Consider the following 13,500-nt stretch of genomic DNA (forward strand, 5'->3'; position numbering starts at 1 on the left):
CATTACCTCCTTGCTTGGCACTCAGCATCAAAAGTTGGAATTTGGGGGTTAAATCACCAAAAATGATTCCCGGGTGGGGCCATGGCTGCTGCTTACTGCTCCCCTCACCTCCCAGGGGGTGATCAAGGGTGATGGGTCAAATGAAGAGGGTAATTTCAATCATTGGTACTTTAACTTTAAAAACTTACAATCTCACCAAGTATATACCGTATTTCCTTGAATTGCCGCAAGGCATATAGTATGCGCCTGCCTTGAATTACTGCCGGGTCAAACTCGCTTCGCCAAATAATTAGCGCATGCTTAGTATTACCGCCTGGTCAAACTCGTGACGTCACGAGTGACACTTCCCCTGTCATCATTTTCGAAATGGAGGAGGCTGATTTCAATACCGGTAATCTGAAATCGCATAAAGGGAAGAAGATTAAGAGCTATTCAGTAGGATTTAAGGTCCAAGCTTACATCGCACTCAAATTTTTACTGCACTCGTTTGGTAAGTGCCGGAGTGAGAAGAGGTTTTAAAATAATTTGCGCATGCTTACTTTTACCCCATGCCTTTGGTAAGCGCAGGAGTGAGAAGAGGTTTTAAATTAATTAGCGCCCCGGCGGCTATTCAAGGAAATACGGTAGTTGTAATTTCTAGTCAAAATATCTAAACAAACTTAATACAAGTCACAATCCCCGAAATAGTAATTTTTCTTTGAGATATAAAATGTTTTTAGATCTTCTGAGGAAAAAAATTGTACTTTTGAGCGGACCATATTTAGACACAAAACTTCACAATGCTAGTAAGTATAGCTAATAATACAAGAAATCTTACCAGGACAATTCTGATTTTTTTTGCTCAATTTTGCTTGAAAATATCACCCAAAAAAATCTGCCAATGGAATCAGTCAAAATTGTCTGTGTAATATTTCTTAAAATAAGAAATCAGCAATTAAAACGTATTAGCTAAACTTAATACTATTGTGAAATGTTGTGTCTTATAACAAATTTGAAATGCTCAGAAGTAGTAATTTTTTACATTGCCCAAAATCAAGTTTTATGTCCCACTATTCAGGGGAGGGAGACTTGCTTAGAGTTTTTGATGTATTCACTAGAAATTCGAAATGCAGATTATACTTTGTGAGATTGTGAGTTTTTCCAGCGCGTGCTCTCTGAAAGCGTTTACCGGGAGGGCGGGCAGGAACAGACTTGGACGGGGGAAGAGTCATTGCGCTAATAGTATAGCATTTTTATTGCCATTGCACATTAAGAACAACGAAATTGTGGAGTAGTGACGGCGAAGGCTGACATGCCAGGCGCTAACTACGACCCATCAGGGGTGTCCAAACCACAGGTTGACCGAATTCTTTCGATTCCGATTTTTTTCAATTTGGCCCTGCGAGACGTCAAATACAGAATCTTACTCAAAGGGGGGTTGCGCAAAATTTAATAGATCAACAATTTTGATGGTAAAGTTTTGTCCATACTTGCCAATCTTGAGACCTCCGAATTCGGGAAATATGTATATAAATAAGCCGTTCATGAATGAGTATATCCGTTCATCCTCCGTGTTTAATGGAGAAGTCTGATCTACAAAATTTGCAGGCTGCATACATCTTCCCCTTCGAGCTGTCCTGGATGAACTGACATGATCATTTTGGAACTTGCAAGCGTACTTCTTCTTCTTACTCGACGTCGCCATGGCTCTTCTTCGTTCTTCTGCTTCGTCTCTGTTATGTTTTTGGACATTAACTACTTGCCATAGTTTTGAAGCAATGCATGATGGGAATCTGGATGTTGTGTGTCAGTGTATTAACGGGCCGGGCCGGCTGTAATAAACACACGCTGAGAAATAGCTCCGTGCCTGCCTACTTTATGGGTTATAGATATACCTATGAATAACGGACACATACCATAATAGTCTCCTTTTCAGGTGAGAGAGGATGCTAAAGGCAGTGCCTTTAAGGCACGCCCCCAATATTGCTGTCCGGGTGGAAATCGGGAGAAATTCAGGAGAATGGTTGCCCCGTGAAATTTTCGGGAGGAGCACTGAAATTCGGGAAAATCGTGAGGGTTGGCAAGTATGGTTTTGTCACGATCTAGGGACTATGTGAGTAATTCACATCAATGACCTTGAATTACGCTCTGAATGTAATCCAGAGCAGCATTTACTTATATGAACCAATGCAAACAACCTTCCCTAGTCATGGTGCAAAAAAAAAAAACCAGAATGTCAACAGACATGGTCACACATAACACAACCTGCTCAATGAACTTTGAGGAGAACATTATAAATAACGCCAACTTGTCCCGAAAAGGACAAGCGGTAGAAAAATGGATAAATGGATGGTTTGTGCACCATAAAAGATTCAAAATTACACCCATTTAAATCAATTACAAAGCATTATGGGAAAAATGCAAAACACTCTCCACGCTTAACCATTTTTTCCGCATTTTGGCTGTTTGATATTTCTGATGGATTGCAAAGCTTTATGTACAGTAGGTTGTCACGGAAGTAAACAAGGTAGAAGTCAAACTTTCCAAACACTCTTTCGGCCTTGACCAATTTTTTTATTAGCCCAATTCAAAAAGTTTGGACACTCCTTATTTAAACGGAAAAGAAATGGATCTGTGACAGCCACTTTCAGTCTGACGATGGTGATGCTAAAGAAAAGTGGCGTTTGATCACCGGTCCTAGAAAGCTTGAGTGGTTGGTCACACCGGTGGTTTGGATCTAGTGGTTGCACAAATGCCTCATTTTGAAGCTGTTTCTTTTTTTTTCGGTCGTTTCATATCAACATACGAAGGAGACTTAATTTGTTCACACTAAAAGTTTGATCAAATACTTGTTTTTGTTTTGGCAAACAAAAAATAATCTGGATTTCATGTTATTTTTATACAAACCCCGTTTCCATATGAGTTGGGAAATTGTGTTAGATGTAAATATAAATGGAATAAAATGATTTGCAAATCCTTTTCAACCCATATTCAGTTGAATATGCTACAAAGACAACATATTTGATGTTCAAACTCATAAACATTTTTTTTTGCAAATAATCATTAACATTAGAATTTGATGCCAGCAACATGTGACAAAGACGTTGGGAAAGGTGGCAATAAATACTGATAGAGTTGAGGAATGCTCATCAAACACTTATTTGTAACATCCCACAGGTGTGCAGGCTAATTGGGAACAGGTGGGTGCCATGATTGGGTATAAAAACAGCTTCCCAAAAAATGCTCAGTCTTTCACAAGAAAGGATGGGGCGAGGTACACCCCTTTGTCCACAACTGCGTGAGCAAATAGTCAAACAGTTTAAGAACAACGTTTCTCAAAGTGCTATTGCAAGAAATTTAGGGATTTCAACATTTACGGTCCATAATATCATCAAAAGGTTCAGAGAATCTGGAGAAATCACTCCAAGTAAGCGGCATGGCCGGAAGCCAACATTGAATGACTCTGACCTTCGATCCCTTAGACGGCACTGTATTAAAAACCGACATCAATCTCTAGAGGATATCCCCACATGGGCACAGGAACACTTCAGAAAACCACTGTCACTAAATACAGTTCGTCGCTACATCTGTAAGAGCAAGATAAAGCTCTACTATGCAAAGCGAAAGCCATTTATCAACAACATCCAGAAACGCCTCTGGCTTCTCTGGGCCCGAGATCATCTAAGATGGACTGTGAATGCACCCTTAATGCTGAAAGGTACATACAGGTTTTGGAACAACATATGCTGCCATTTAAGCACCGTCTTTTTCATGGACGCCCCTGCTTTCTTCAGCAAGACAATGGCAAGCCACATTCAGCACGTGTTACAACAGCGTGGCTTCGTAAAAAAAGAGTGTGGGTACTTTCCTGGCCCGCCTGCAGTCCAGACCTGTCTCCCATCAAAAATGTGTGGCGCATTATGAAGCGTAAAATACGACAGCGGAGACCCCGGACTGTTGAACGACTGAAGCTCTACATAAAACAAGAATGGGAAGGAATTCCACTTTCAAAGCTTAAACAATTAGTTTCCTCAGTTCCCAAAAGTTTGAGTGTTGTTAAAAGAAAAGGTGATGTAACACAGTGGTGAACATGCCCTTTCCCAACTACTTTGGCACGTGTTGCAGCCATGAAATTCTAAGTTAATTATTTGCAAAAAAAAATAAAGTTTATGAGTTTGAACATCAAATATGTTGTCTTTGTAGTGCATTCACTTGAATATGGGTTGAAAAGGGTTTGCAAATCATTGTATTCCGTTTATATTTACATCTAACACAATTTCCCAACTCATAAGGAAACGGGGTTTGTAGTAGGAGGAGCTACGTATCTAAAAACGGACATGTGTGCTAGGAACGGTAGATGTGTAAAAGTGTAAAAGTTCCCTTTCGTCGTCCAGGGAATTGGACCCATATAATTTAACAACCCTGGGTCTGCAGAGTTGACTCACCAACGCGGCAAAACGGCACAGAGAAAACAAACAAAAAAAAAAGGTAAACGAAAGAGAAACTTACAGGGGGAATGTACAAGGCACGTTTGGATTTCCAGAGGCGGCATCTTTTTTTTTGGAAGGGAGTGCAAATTCCCGACTCTTTGGTTGCGTCTCAAAGGCTCGGCGACAATGAGGGAAAAACACAGGAAGCGCAAAAGCAGAAAAATCCACACATTTTAGAGTTCCTGGTAGTTCCATTTTTTGACAGTCTAAAGCTTAAAAATTAGGTTCCTAAAAAAAAAAGAATGAAAGAAGATGATGGTCGGATCCGAAACGACGCTACGTCTGCTGGGTCTTCCCGCGGCTAAACCGCAGACTGGTCCAACTGGCCGTTGGCGATGCCGTGCAAGTACCGTCCGATCAAAAAGATCAGGAGGCCCATGCAGAGAAGGATGGCGGGCTCCTGGTGGATGTGCGGCAGCAACTGGTTCTGGTGGATCACGACCCGCCTGCCCGCCGCTCCCTGCGAGGGGAAAATAAATGCGACAAAATGTTAAGTACGTGCAAAATAATCCAGAAACTTCACAAACCGGTATAGCTCGGTTGGTAGACCGGCCGTGCCAGCAACTTGAGGGCTGCAGGTTCGATACCCGCTTCCGCCCTCCTAGTCACTGCCATTGTGTCCTTGGGCAAGACACTTTACCCACCTGCTCCCAGTGCCACCCACACTGGTTTAAATGTATAAATTAGATATTGGGATTCACTATGTAAAGCGCTTTGAGTCACTAGAGAAAAAGTGCTATATAAATATAATTCACTTCACTTCAAATGAGCCGACAGAAATAGCTACTATGTGTTGATGGTGAGGTCACTCATTTGAAAATATCCTTCTGTTAAGAAGGGATTGGTGTTAGTCAGGTGTGTCCAAACTTTTTCCACCGAGGGCTGCACACTGAAAAATCAGAGCAAGCGGGGGCCATTTTTATAATTTTTATTTTAAAAACCAATACAATAAATGTATAAAAAATATACATTTAGGCTTCCACTCAGTTATGATCCCGGGGACTCCAAAGGGTTTTGGTAAAAAAAAAAATATTAAAAATGTGTCATTATTCAGTATTATAATTTTTATTATTATGCAAGTTTTAAATCTCTAGATCAACATTACAAAAAAAAATGGAAAAAACACAAAATAAGCAACGTTTTCACCCAATACATTTTTTAGGTGGAATATTTGAGATAATATAATAATTGGAGCCTTAATTTTAGATTTTGATTCATTATTATTTTTTGAGCAATGAAACTTAAAAACAAATCACACTGAAATAGTTGGGGATCCAAAAGTGTCCTACGTATTAAACTGTTAAAAAATAAATTATACATTTTTTTACTGTTTACTTTTAGCACAATAATCTCGAGATGAAATATATAGTTGATGGACTTTATCTTTAACATCATCAGTTTCACATTGACGTTACTGAGGTTTTGGTGTGAGCAATTTGGAATGACAAAGTGGTACGCGCAATGCTAACAACAAGAGATGCTAACAACACGGCTAGAGTGTCCGCTCTGACATCGGTAGGTCGTGAGTTCAAACCCTGGCCGAGTCATACCAAAGACTATAATAATGGGACCCATTACCTCCCTGCTTGACGCTCCGCATCAAGGGTTGGAATTGGGGGTTAATTCAACAAAAATTATTCCCGGGCGCGCCCCCACGCTGCTGTTCACTGCTCCCCTCACCTCCCGGGGGGTGATCAAGGGTGATGGGTCAAATACAGAGAATAATTTCGCCACATCTAGTGTGTTTGTGACAATCATGGGTACTTTAACTTTAACTTTAATGGTTGTAGGAGGCTACACCGGATAGTCGAACATCGGATTCAGGAGGAACAGTGTGGTTTTCGTCCTGGTCGTGGAACTGTGGACCAGCTCTATACTCGGCAGGGTTCTTGAGGGTGCATGGGAGTTTGCCCAACCAGTCTACATGTGCTTTGTGGACTTGGAGAAGGCATTCGACCGTGTACCTCGGGAAGTCCTGTGGGGAGTGCTCAGAGAGTATGGGGTACCGGACTGTCTTATTGTGGCGGTCCGCTCCCAGTATGATCAGTGTAAGAGCTTGGTCCACATTGCCGGCAGTAAGTCGAACACATTTCCAGTGAGGGTTGGACTCTGCCAAGGTTGTCCTTTGTCATCGATTCTGTTCATAACTTTTATGGACAGAATTTCTAGGCGCAGCCAAGGCGTTGAGGGGTTCCGGTTTGGTGGCCGCTGGATTAGGTCTCTGCTTTTTGCAGATGATGTGGTCCTGATGGCTTCATCTGGCCGGGATCTTCAGCTCTCGCTGGATCGGTTCGCAGCCGAGTGTGAAGCGACCGGAATGAGAATCAGCACCTCCAAGTCCAAGTCCATGGTTCTCGCCCGGATAAGGGTGGAGTGCCATCTCAGGGTTGGGGAGGAGACCCTGCCCCAAGTGGATGAGTTCAAGTACCTAGGAGTCTTGTTCACGAGAGAGGGAAGAGTGGATCGTGAGATCGACAGGCGGATCGGTGCGGCGTCTTCAGTAATGCGGACTTTGTACCAATCCGTTGTGGTGAAGAAGGAGCTGAGCCGGAAGGCAAAGCTCTCAATTTACCGGTCGATCTACGTTCCCACCCTCACCTATGGTCATGAGCTTTGGGTCATGACCGAAAGGATAAGATCACGTGTACAAGCGGCCGAAACGAGTTTCCTCCGCCGTGTGGCGGGGCTCTCCCTTAGAGATAGGGTGAGAAGCTCTGCCATCCGAGAGGAGCTCAAAGTCAGGATGCCACCCGAACGCCTCCCTAGGGAGGTGTTTAGGGCACGTCCAACCGGTAGGAGGCCAAGGGGAATACCCAGGACACATTGGAAAGACTATGTCTCCCGGCTGGCCTGGGAACGCCTCGGGATCCCCGGAAAGAGATGGACGAAGTGGCTGGAGAGAGGGAAGTCTGGGCTTCCCTGCTTAGGCTGCTGCCCCCGCGACCCAACCTCGGATAAGCGGAAGATGGTGGATGGATGGATGGATGGTTGTAGATGCAACTGTCAAAACAACCTACGAAAAATCACCAGGATGTGATTAAGTATTTCTAAGCAGTGGCCATGTTGTAGTGGCCCGGTGAAAACCACAACACTGATGCTAGGAGGATCCCAGGATCCTATGCGGCCAAACGTGGTGTACAGTACAGTAGTAGTTCAGGAAAACTTTTTGACCCTGGGGCCCACTCAAATATTAACTCTGAATTAGTCATCTTGCTCATGCGATATTTCTGTGATGACGTAATACGAGAACATCATTGTTGTTTGCGACTGACGTCAGAGCAACATGGGAGACAGCACTGAAATACTTCACAAACAATGCGCCCCGGAATATTACATTTAAAGTGTGGTTAAAGTTTGGAATTTATTTTTAAAGAATGGTCAGTGGGATAAAAGTATGGCCATTTGTAACGTTTGGAAAGCAGCGATACAGCAGTGGTTGTACGAGACTAATCAGAGCAGCCACCTGTTGTGACGTCATGAAGACACTCAAACCGGCGACGAGGGAGCTAGGATGCTAATGCTAACAGAACTAGCAACGAGCAAGACAAGGACACAGACTGGTAAGACTTCCAGACACAACTCTGCGAGGTAATCACATCAACCACTACTACACTGTTCGATGGTGGATTAATGATACGGTTTACGGAATTTTTTTTGTATCCAGCTGACGGTCGTAATTATGACACGCTATCATATTGGGTTCAGCTGCTGCTGCATAAACTTCACAAACCAGCTTGGAATAATTACAAATAAGAAGCAACACCACACACAATTTGTTACACAACAATTAATTCTCAAAAGTCCCTAAAACTCACGCACGCTAATAAGAATGATACAGTTTTCAGGTGAGCGCCACTTAAAGGGAAACTGTACTTTAATGGAGTGCTGCCTATCGTTCACAATCATTATAAAAGGACATGACGACGGGTGTATATTTTAAATGAGTTCTAAATAGTTAATAAATAACGGATTTAAGCTTCTACACTGTAGCTGCTGTTTAGTTTACGTGTTGGCACTTAAAGGCCTACTGAAATGAGATTTTCTTATTAAAACGGGGATAGCAGGTCCATTCTATGTGTCATACTTGATCATTTTGCGATATTGCCATATTTTTGCTGAAAGGATTTAGTAGCGAACATCGACGATAAAGTTAGCAACTTTTGGTCGCTAATAAAAAGCCTTGCCTGTACCAGAAGTAGCAGACGATTTGTGCATGACGTCACCGGTGTGAGGGCTCTGTCACGCCAAATTTCTTCTCCCTACAAAACCCCCCTCCCATTTACTTCCGGGCACATGATTAATACAGAGGTTTTGTTAACGCTATATTATAAAAATATAACGCTATATTATAAAAATACAGACATTTTGTTGACGCTATATTAAATTTTTTTTTTTTAAATATACAAACACACGCTATGGGATGACATAAGAGGAAACGTGACCCCGGAAGTAAATGCGTCATTCCATAGCTTGTGTTTGTAAATTGTTTTTTAATTTTTTTTTTATAATATAGCGTTAACAAAACGTCTGTATTTTTATAATATAGCGTTATATTTTTATAATATAGCGTTATATTTTTATAATATAGCGTTAACAAAACGTCTGTATTAATCATGACCCCGGAAGTAAATGGGGAGGAACGTTTTTGTAGGGGGGAAGAAATTTGGCGTGACAGCTCCTCACATTGTTTATAATGTGAGCCACCAGCAGTAGAAGCAATTCGGACAGAGAAAGCGACGATTTCCCCATTAATTTGTGCGAGGATGACAGATTTGTGGATGAGGAAAGTTAGAGTGAAGCAAAAAAAAGAAAAGGCGACAGCTTCAGGCGGCGGCAGTGGGAGAGTTTCAGATGTAATTAGACACATTTACTAGGATAATTCTGTAAAATCCCTTATCTGCTTATTGTGTTAATAGTATTTTAGTGAGATTATAGTCGTACCTGAAAATCGGATGGCTGCGGTGAACGCCAGTGTCTCTGAGCCAAGATCACAGCTGCCTTTTTGAGCTGCAGGATGAGGTCCTATAATATACTGAAGTCTCCGGTAAGAGCCGACTTAATATCACAATTTTCCCATCCAAAAACATGCTGGTTAACGTAGAGAAACATGTTCGCTTGACCGCTCAGTGTTAAAGCTTCACAACAAACAAAGAAACACCGGCTGTGTTTCGGTGCTAAAGGCAGCTGCAATCCACCACTTTCCACCAACAGCATTCTTCTTTATAGTCTCCATGATTAATTATTAAATACTGTGTAATTGCGTGATGAAAAGAGATGACTTTTAGCAGTAAGTGGTGCTGGGCTACTATGTTCCCTCTAACCAATAACGTCACAAACACGCGTCATCATTCCGCAATGTTTTCAACAGGAAACTCAGCGGTAAATTTAAAATTTTAATTCAGTGAACTAAACCGGCCGTATTGGCATGTGTTGCAATGTTAATATTTCATCATTGATATATAAACTATCAGACTGCGTGGTCGGTAGTAGTGGGTTTCAGTAGGCCTTTAATTGCATCTTGCACTTGTGTTACTGTGGTGTCAGAACACCTCTACTTGATGCTCAGCTTGCTTTCTCTGGATTTATTTTTTGCTATCTGAGCAGACAACAGTAAATATCTGATAGCTTTTCCAAAAGTGTTGTTTTTACATCTTCTTTCCCTTAGGTTTATGGTTTTCAATGCCTTGAAAAAACAATGAAGTTGGCACTTTGTGTAAATCGTAAATAAAAACAGAATACAATTATTTGCAAATCCTTTTCAACCTATATGCATTTGAATGGATTGCAAAGACAAGATACTTAATGTTCAAACTGGAAAACTTAATTTTTTGCAAATATTAGCTCATTTGGAATTTGATGCCTGCAACATGTTTCCAAAAAGCTGGCACAAGTGGCAACAAAGACTGAGAAAGATGAGGAATGCTCATCAAACACTTATTTGGAACATCCCAAAGGTGAACAGGTGGGTGCCATGATTGGGTATAAAAGCAGCTTCCATGAAATGCTCAGTCATTCACAAACAAGGATGGGACGAGGGTCACCGCTTTGTGAAGAAATGCGTGAGTAAATTGTCGAACAGTTTAAGAACAAAATTTCTGAAACAGCTATTGCAAAGGAATTTAGGGATTTCACCATCTACGGTCCGTAATTTCATCTAAAGGTTGAGAGAATCTGTAGAAATCACTGCATGTAAGCGATGTTATTACGGACCTTTGACCCCTCAGGCGATACAGCAGTAAAAAGCAACATCGGTTTGTAAAGGACATCACCACATGGGCTCAGGAACACTTCAGAAAACCACAGTCCGTAACTACAATTCATCACTACATCTGTAAGTGCAAGTTAAAACTGTACTATGCAAAGCGAAATACATTTATCAACAACACCCAGAAACGCCGCCGGCTTTGCTGGGCCAGAGCTCATCTAAGATGGACTGATGCAAAGTGGAAAAATTTTCTGTGCTCCAACGAGTCCACATTTCAAATTGTTCTTGGAAACTGTGGATGTTGTGTCATCTGAAATGAAGAGGAAAATAACTATCCGGATTATTATAGGTGCAACATTCAAAAGCAAGCATCTGTGATGGTATGTGGGTGTAATAATGCCCAAGGCATGGGTAGGTACATACAGGTTTTGGAGCATCATATGTTGCCATCCAAGTAACGTTATCATGGACGCCCCTGCTTATTTCAGCAAGACAATGCCAAACAACGTGTTACAACATCATGGCTTCATAGTAAAAGGAACTTGGTACTAGACTGGCCTGCCTGTAGTCCAGACCAGTCTCCCATTGAAAATGTGTGGTGCATTATGAAGCCTAAAATACCACAACGAAGACCCCGGACTGTTGAACAACTTAAGCTGTACATCAAGCAAAAATGGGAAAGAATTCCACCTGAAAAGCTTCAAAAAATTGTCTCTTCATTTCCCAAACGTTTACTGAGTGTTGTTAAAAAAACAACAAAAGTTTCTCAGTTCAAACATTAAATATCTTGTCTTTGCAGTCTATTAAATTGAATATAAGTTGAAAAGGTTTTTCAAATCATTGTATTCTGTTTTTATTGTACTATTCTTATAATTGCAGGCACCACCTGGTTTGTGTGTCTATTTAAAAAATAAACACATGACATTGTTCTGACAGGATTAATTACATTTTCTTTTCACCATGCAAAGCTTCATCGGCATTGAATTGCAACAAATCGTAAGTTAAGGTAGAGATGCACACCCCTAATATTTATATAGTATAATATATATATTTCACCGATCCCTTAGACCACAAAAGTGCAGTGAAAGCAATTTAAATGTTTTTTTTAGGTTAACAAACATAAAACAACTATTTATACATCCTTCATTTTGTTAGGAGCTCTAACTACTTTTGTCAGCAATCTAAATAGAAATAAATTGGCAAGTTTTTGTTTCTATTTTCAAAAGCTTGCACAAATTGTATGTTTTTCACTGGACAACGACACGGTTGGCACCTACAATATTTGCAAATGTTGCGTAAAAGTGACGCGAGCTGCCTCACTAAGCACACTTTGTGTGTATTTGTGTTGGCAGTGGGAAGTCCTGAGTTGGCCTTCAGCCTTTAGGATAAAGCCTGGCCGGATGGATTGCATCACCCCAGCAAGAACGAGCCTCCTGCATCTGGGTCAGGGCAAGAAGGGGATATGCAAGCTGTGTGGTCGGTTTTGGAAAAGTAAGCCAAAACCCATATTGGCCGCTACTGGCAGGACAGGAAACAGGTGAGGGGGAAGCCTGGTTTTCCTGCTTATGAATCACATTAGGCTTCTAAATCTGACACATACAAGTCAGGACGCCATGGTGAGTAAGGAGCTCTTCCATATTTTCCTGTGCACAGCTCCTGAGCACTTAAGGATTCATCAGAGCTCCTTGTGGACACATAAAGCAAATTTGAGATTCCCAGGAGGCCACTTAAGCGCAAGTTGACTTCTTTATGTACTGGAACCATTTCATTTCTTCTTTAACAACACAACTGGCAAAGTGATTTTCTGTGGTCAAGGTAAGGTTATTGTTGTATCTAATCATTTTCTACCACACCCCAGCCCCTACAGTTAACTAACTTGTAATCCACGTTACTCAGGACACGGGTTTGCAGAAGTAATTAATAAAATGACAACGTTATGAGAAAATTTCTGTCTTTCCAAAAACAGGCACATTTGAAATGATATATATTTTTTTTTTTTGTCATTGGGATATTTTCGCATTTTATTTTTCAATTCGGTAATTACTTTTGTATTATTTTTAAGAATATTTTTAGTCTAAATTCTAATCCAACAATATTTTTTATTATTAATTAAAAATATATGTCTATCCATTTTCTACCGCTTGTCCCTTATGTTTTTCTATCATTATTATTGGGTCCCACTCGTTTTTGTTTACTGTGTTGTATATAAGTGCTGTCAAACAAAACTTTTTCTTCATTTAGATTAATCACAATTTTGAATTTCCGCGGAAAATTACTTTCTTGCATAATTTAACTTAAATGAACAATGTTACTCAATGATCGCAGCTGTTAGCACGCGAAACACGGGTTTGCAGAAGTAATTAAAATTTAACGTGGGACAAAAATGATGACCGTGCGAAAAAAGTCTGTCATTCCAAGAACAGGTACATTTATTGGCAAATTTTGTATTTTTTTATATTTGTGTTGTTCTGAAGTTTTAGCATTTATTTTTTTAAATTTTATATTTTTAAGAACATTTTTGTTTAAATTCGAACCCCACAATATTTTTTAGCAATAACTGTAAAAACATTTTATTATTATTATTATTATTATTGGGCCTTGTTTTATTTTTTGTCAAACAACTTTTGTAGGTTGCATATACTGTGTGTATGTATTAGTGCTGTCAAAACATTTTTTTTCCAATCCGATGACTCATATTTTTTCATCTTAATTGCGATTAATAGCAGAAAATTACTTGCTTACATAATTTAACTAAAATAGGCAATGTTACTCAATGATTGCGGGGTTTGCAGAACTAATTAAGACTTCAACGTGGGCCAAAAATGA

At 40.5% G+C, this 13,500-nt stretch overlaps 2 protein-coding genes across 4 annotated transcripts in view; one reads left to right on the forward strand and one right to left on the reverse strand.

Annotated features, from left to right (window-relative positions):
• The window catches only part of arhgef33 (Rho guanine nucleotide exchange factor (GEF) 33), a 312,937-nt gene that overhangs the window by 198,475 nt on the left and 100,962 nt on the right, over positions 1-13,500 (forward strand). The window contains exons 1-3 of one of the 3 annotated variants that reach the window (XM_061911265.1): positions 7,683-8,057; positions 12,027-12,211; positions 12,328-12,489. The gene's annotated coding sequence lies outside the window, so the exon portion shown is untranslated. Of the gene's footprint in view, positions 1-7,682; positions 8,058-12,026; positions 12,212-12,327; positions 12,490-13,500 lie in introns of those variants that run through there. The other 2 variants (XM_061911266.1, XM_061911264.1) reach the window with 2 other exon arrangements.
• The window catches only part of bcl2l11 (BCL2 like 11), a 39,475-nt gene continuing 28,507 nt past the window's right edge, over positions 2,533-13,500 (reverse strand). The window contains exon 4 of the mRNA XM_061911267.1: positions 2,533-4,929. Within this exon, the coding sequence (XP_061767251.1) occupies positions 4,771-4,929 (159 nt within the window). The 3' untranslated portion in view covers positions 2,533-4,770. The remainder of the gene's footprint in view (positions 4,930-13,500) is intronic.

This window comes from Nerophis ophidion, linkage group LG09 (genome assembly GCF_033978795.1).
Source record: "Nerophis ophidion isolate RoL-2023_Sa linkage group LG09, RoL_Noph_v1.0, whole genome shotgun sequence".
Classification (NCBI taxonomy): domain Eukaryota; kingdom Metazoa; phylum Chordata; class Actinopteri; order Syngnathiformes; family Syngnathidae; genus Nerophis; species Nerophis ophidion.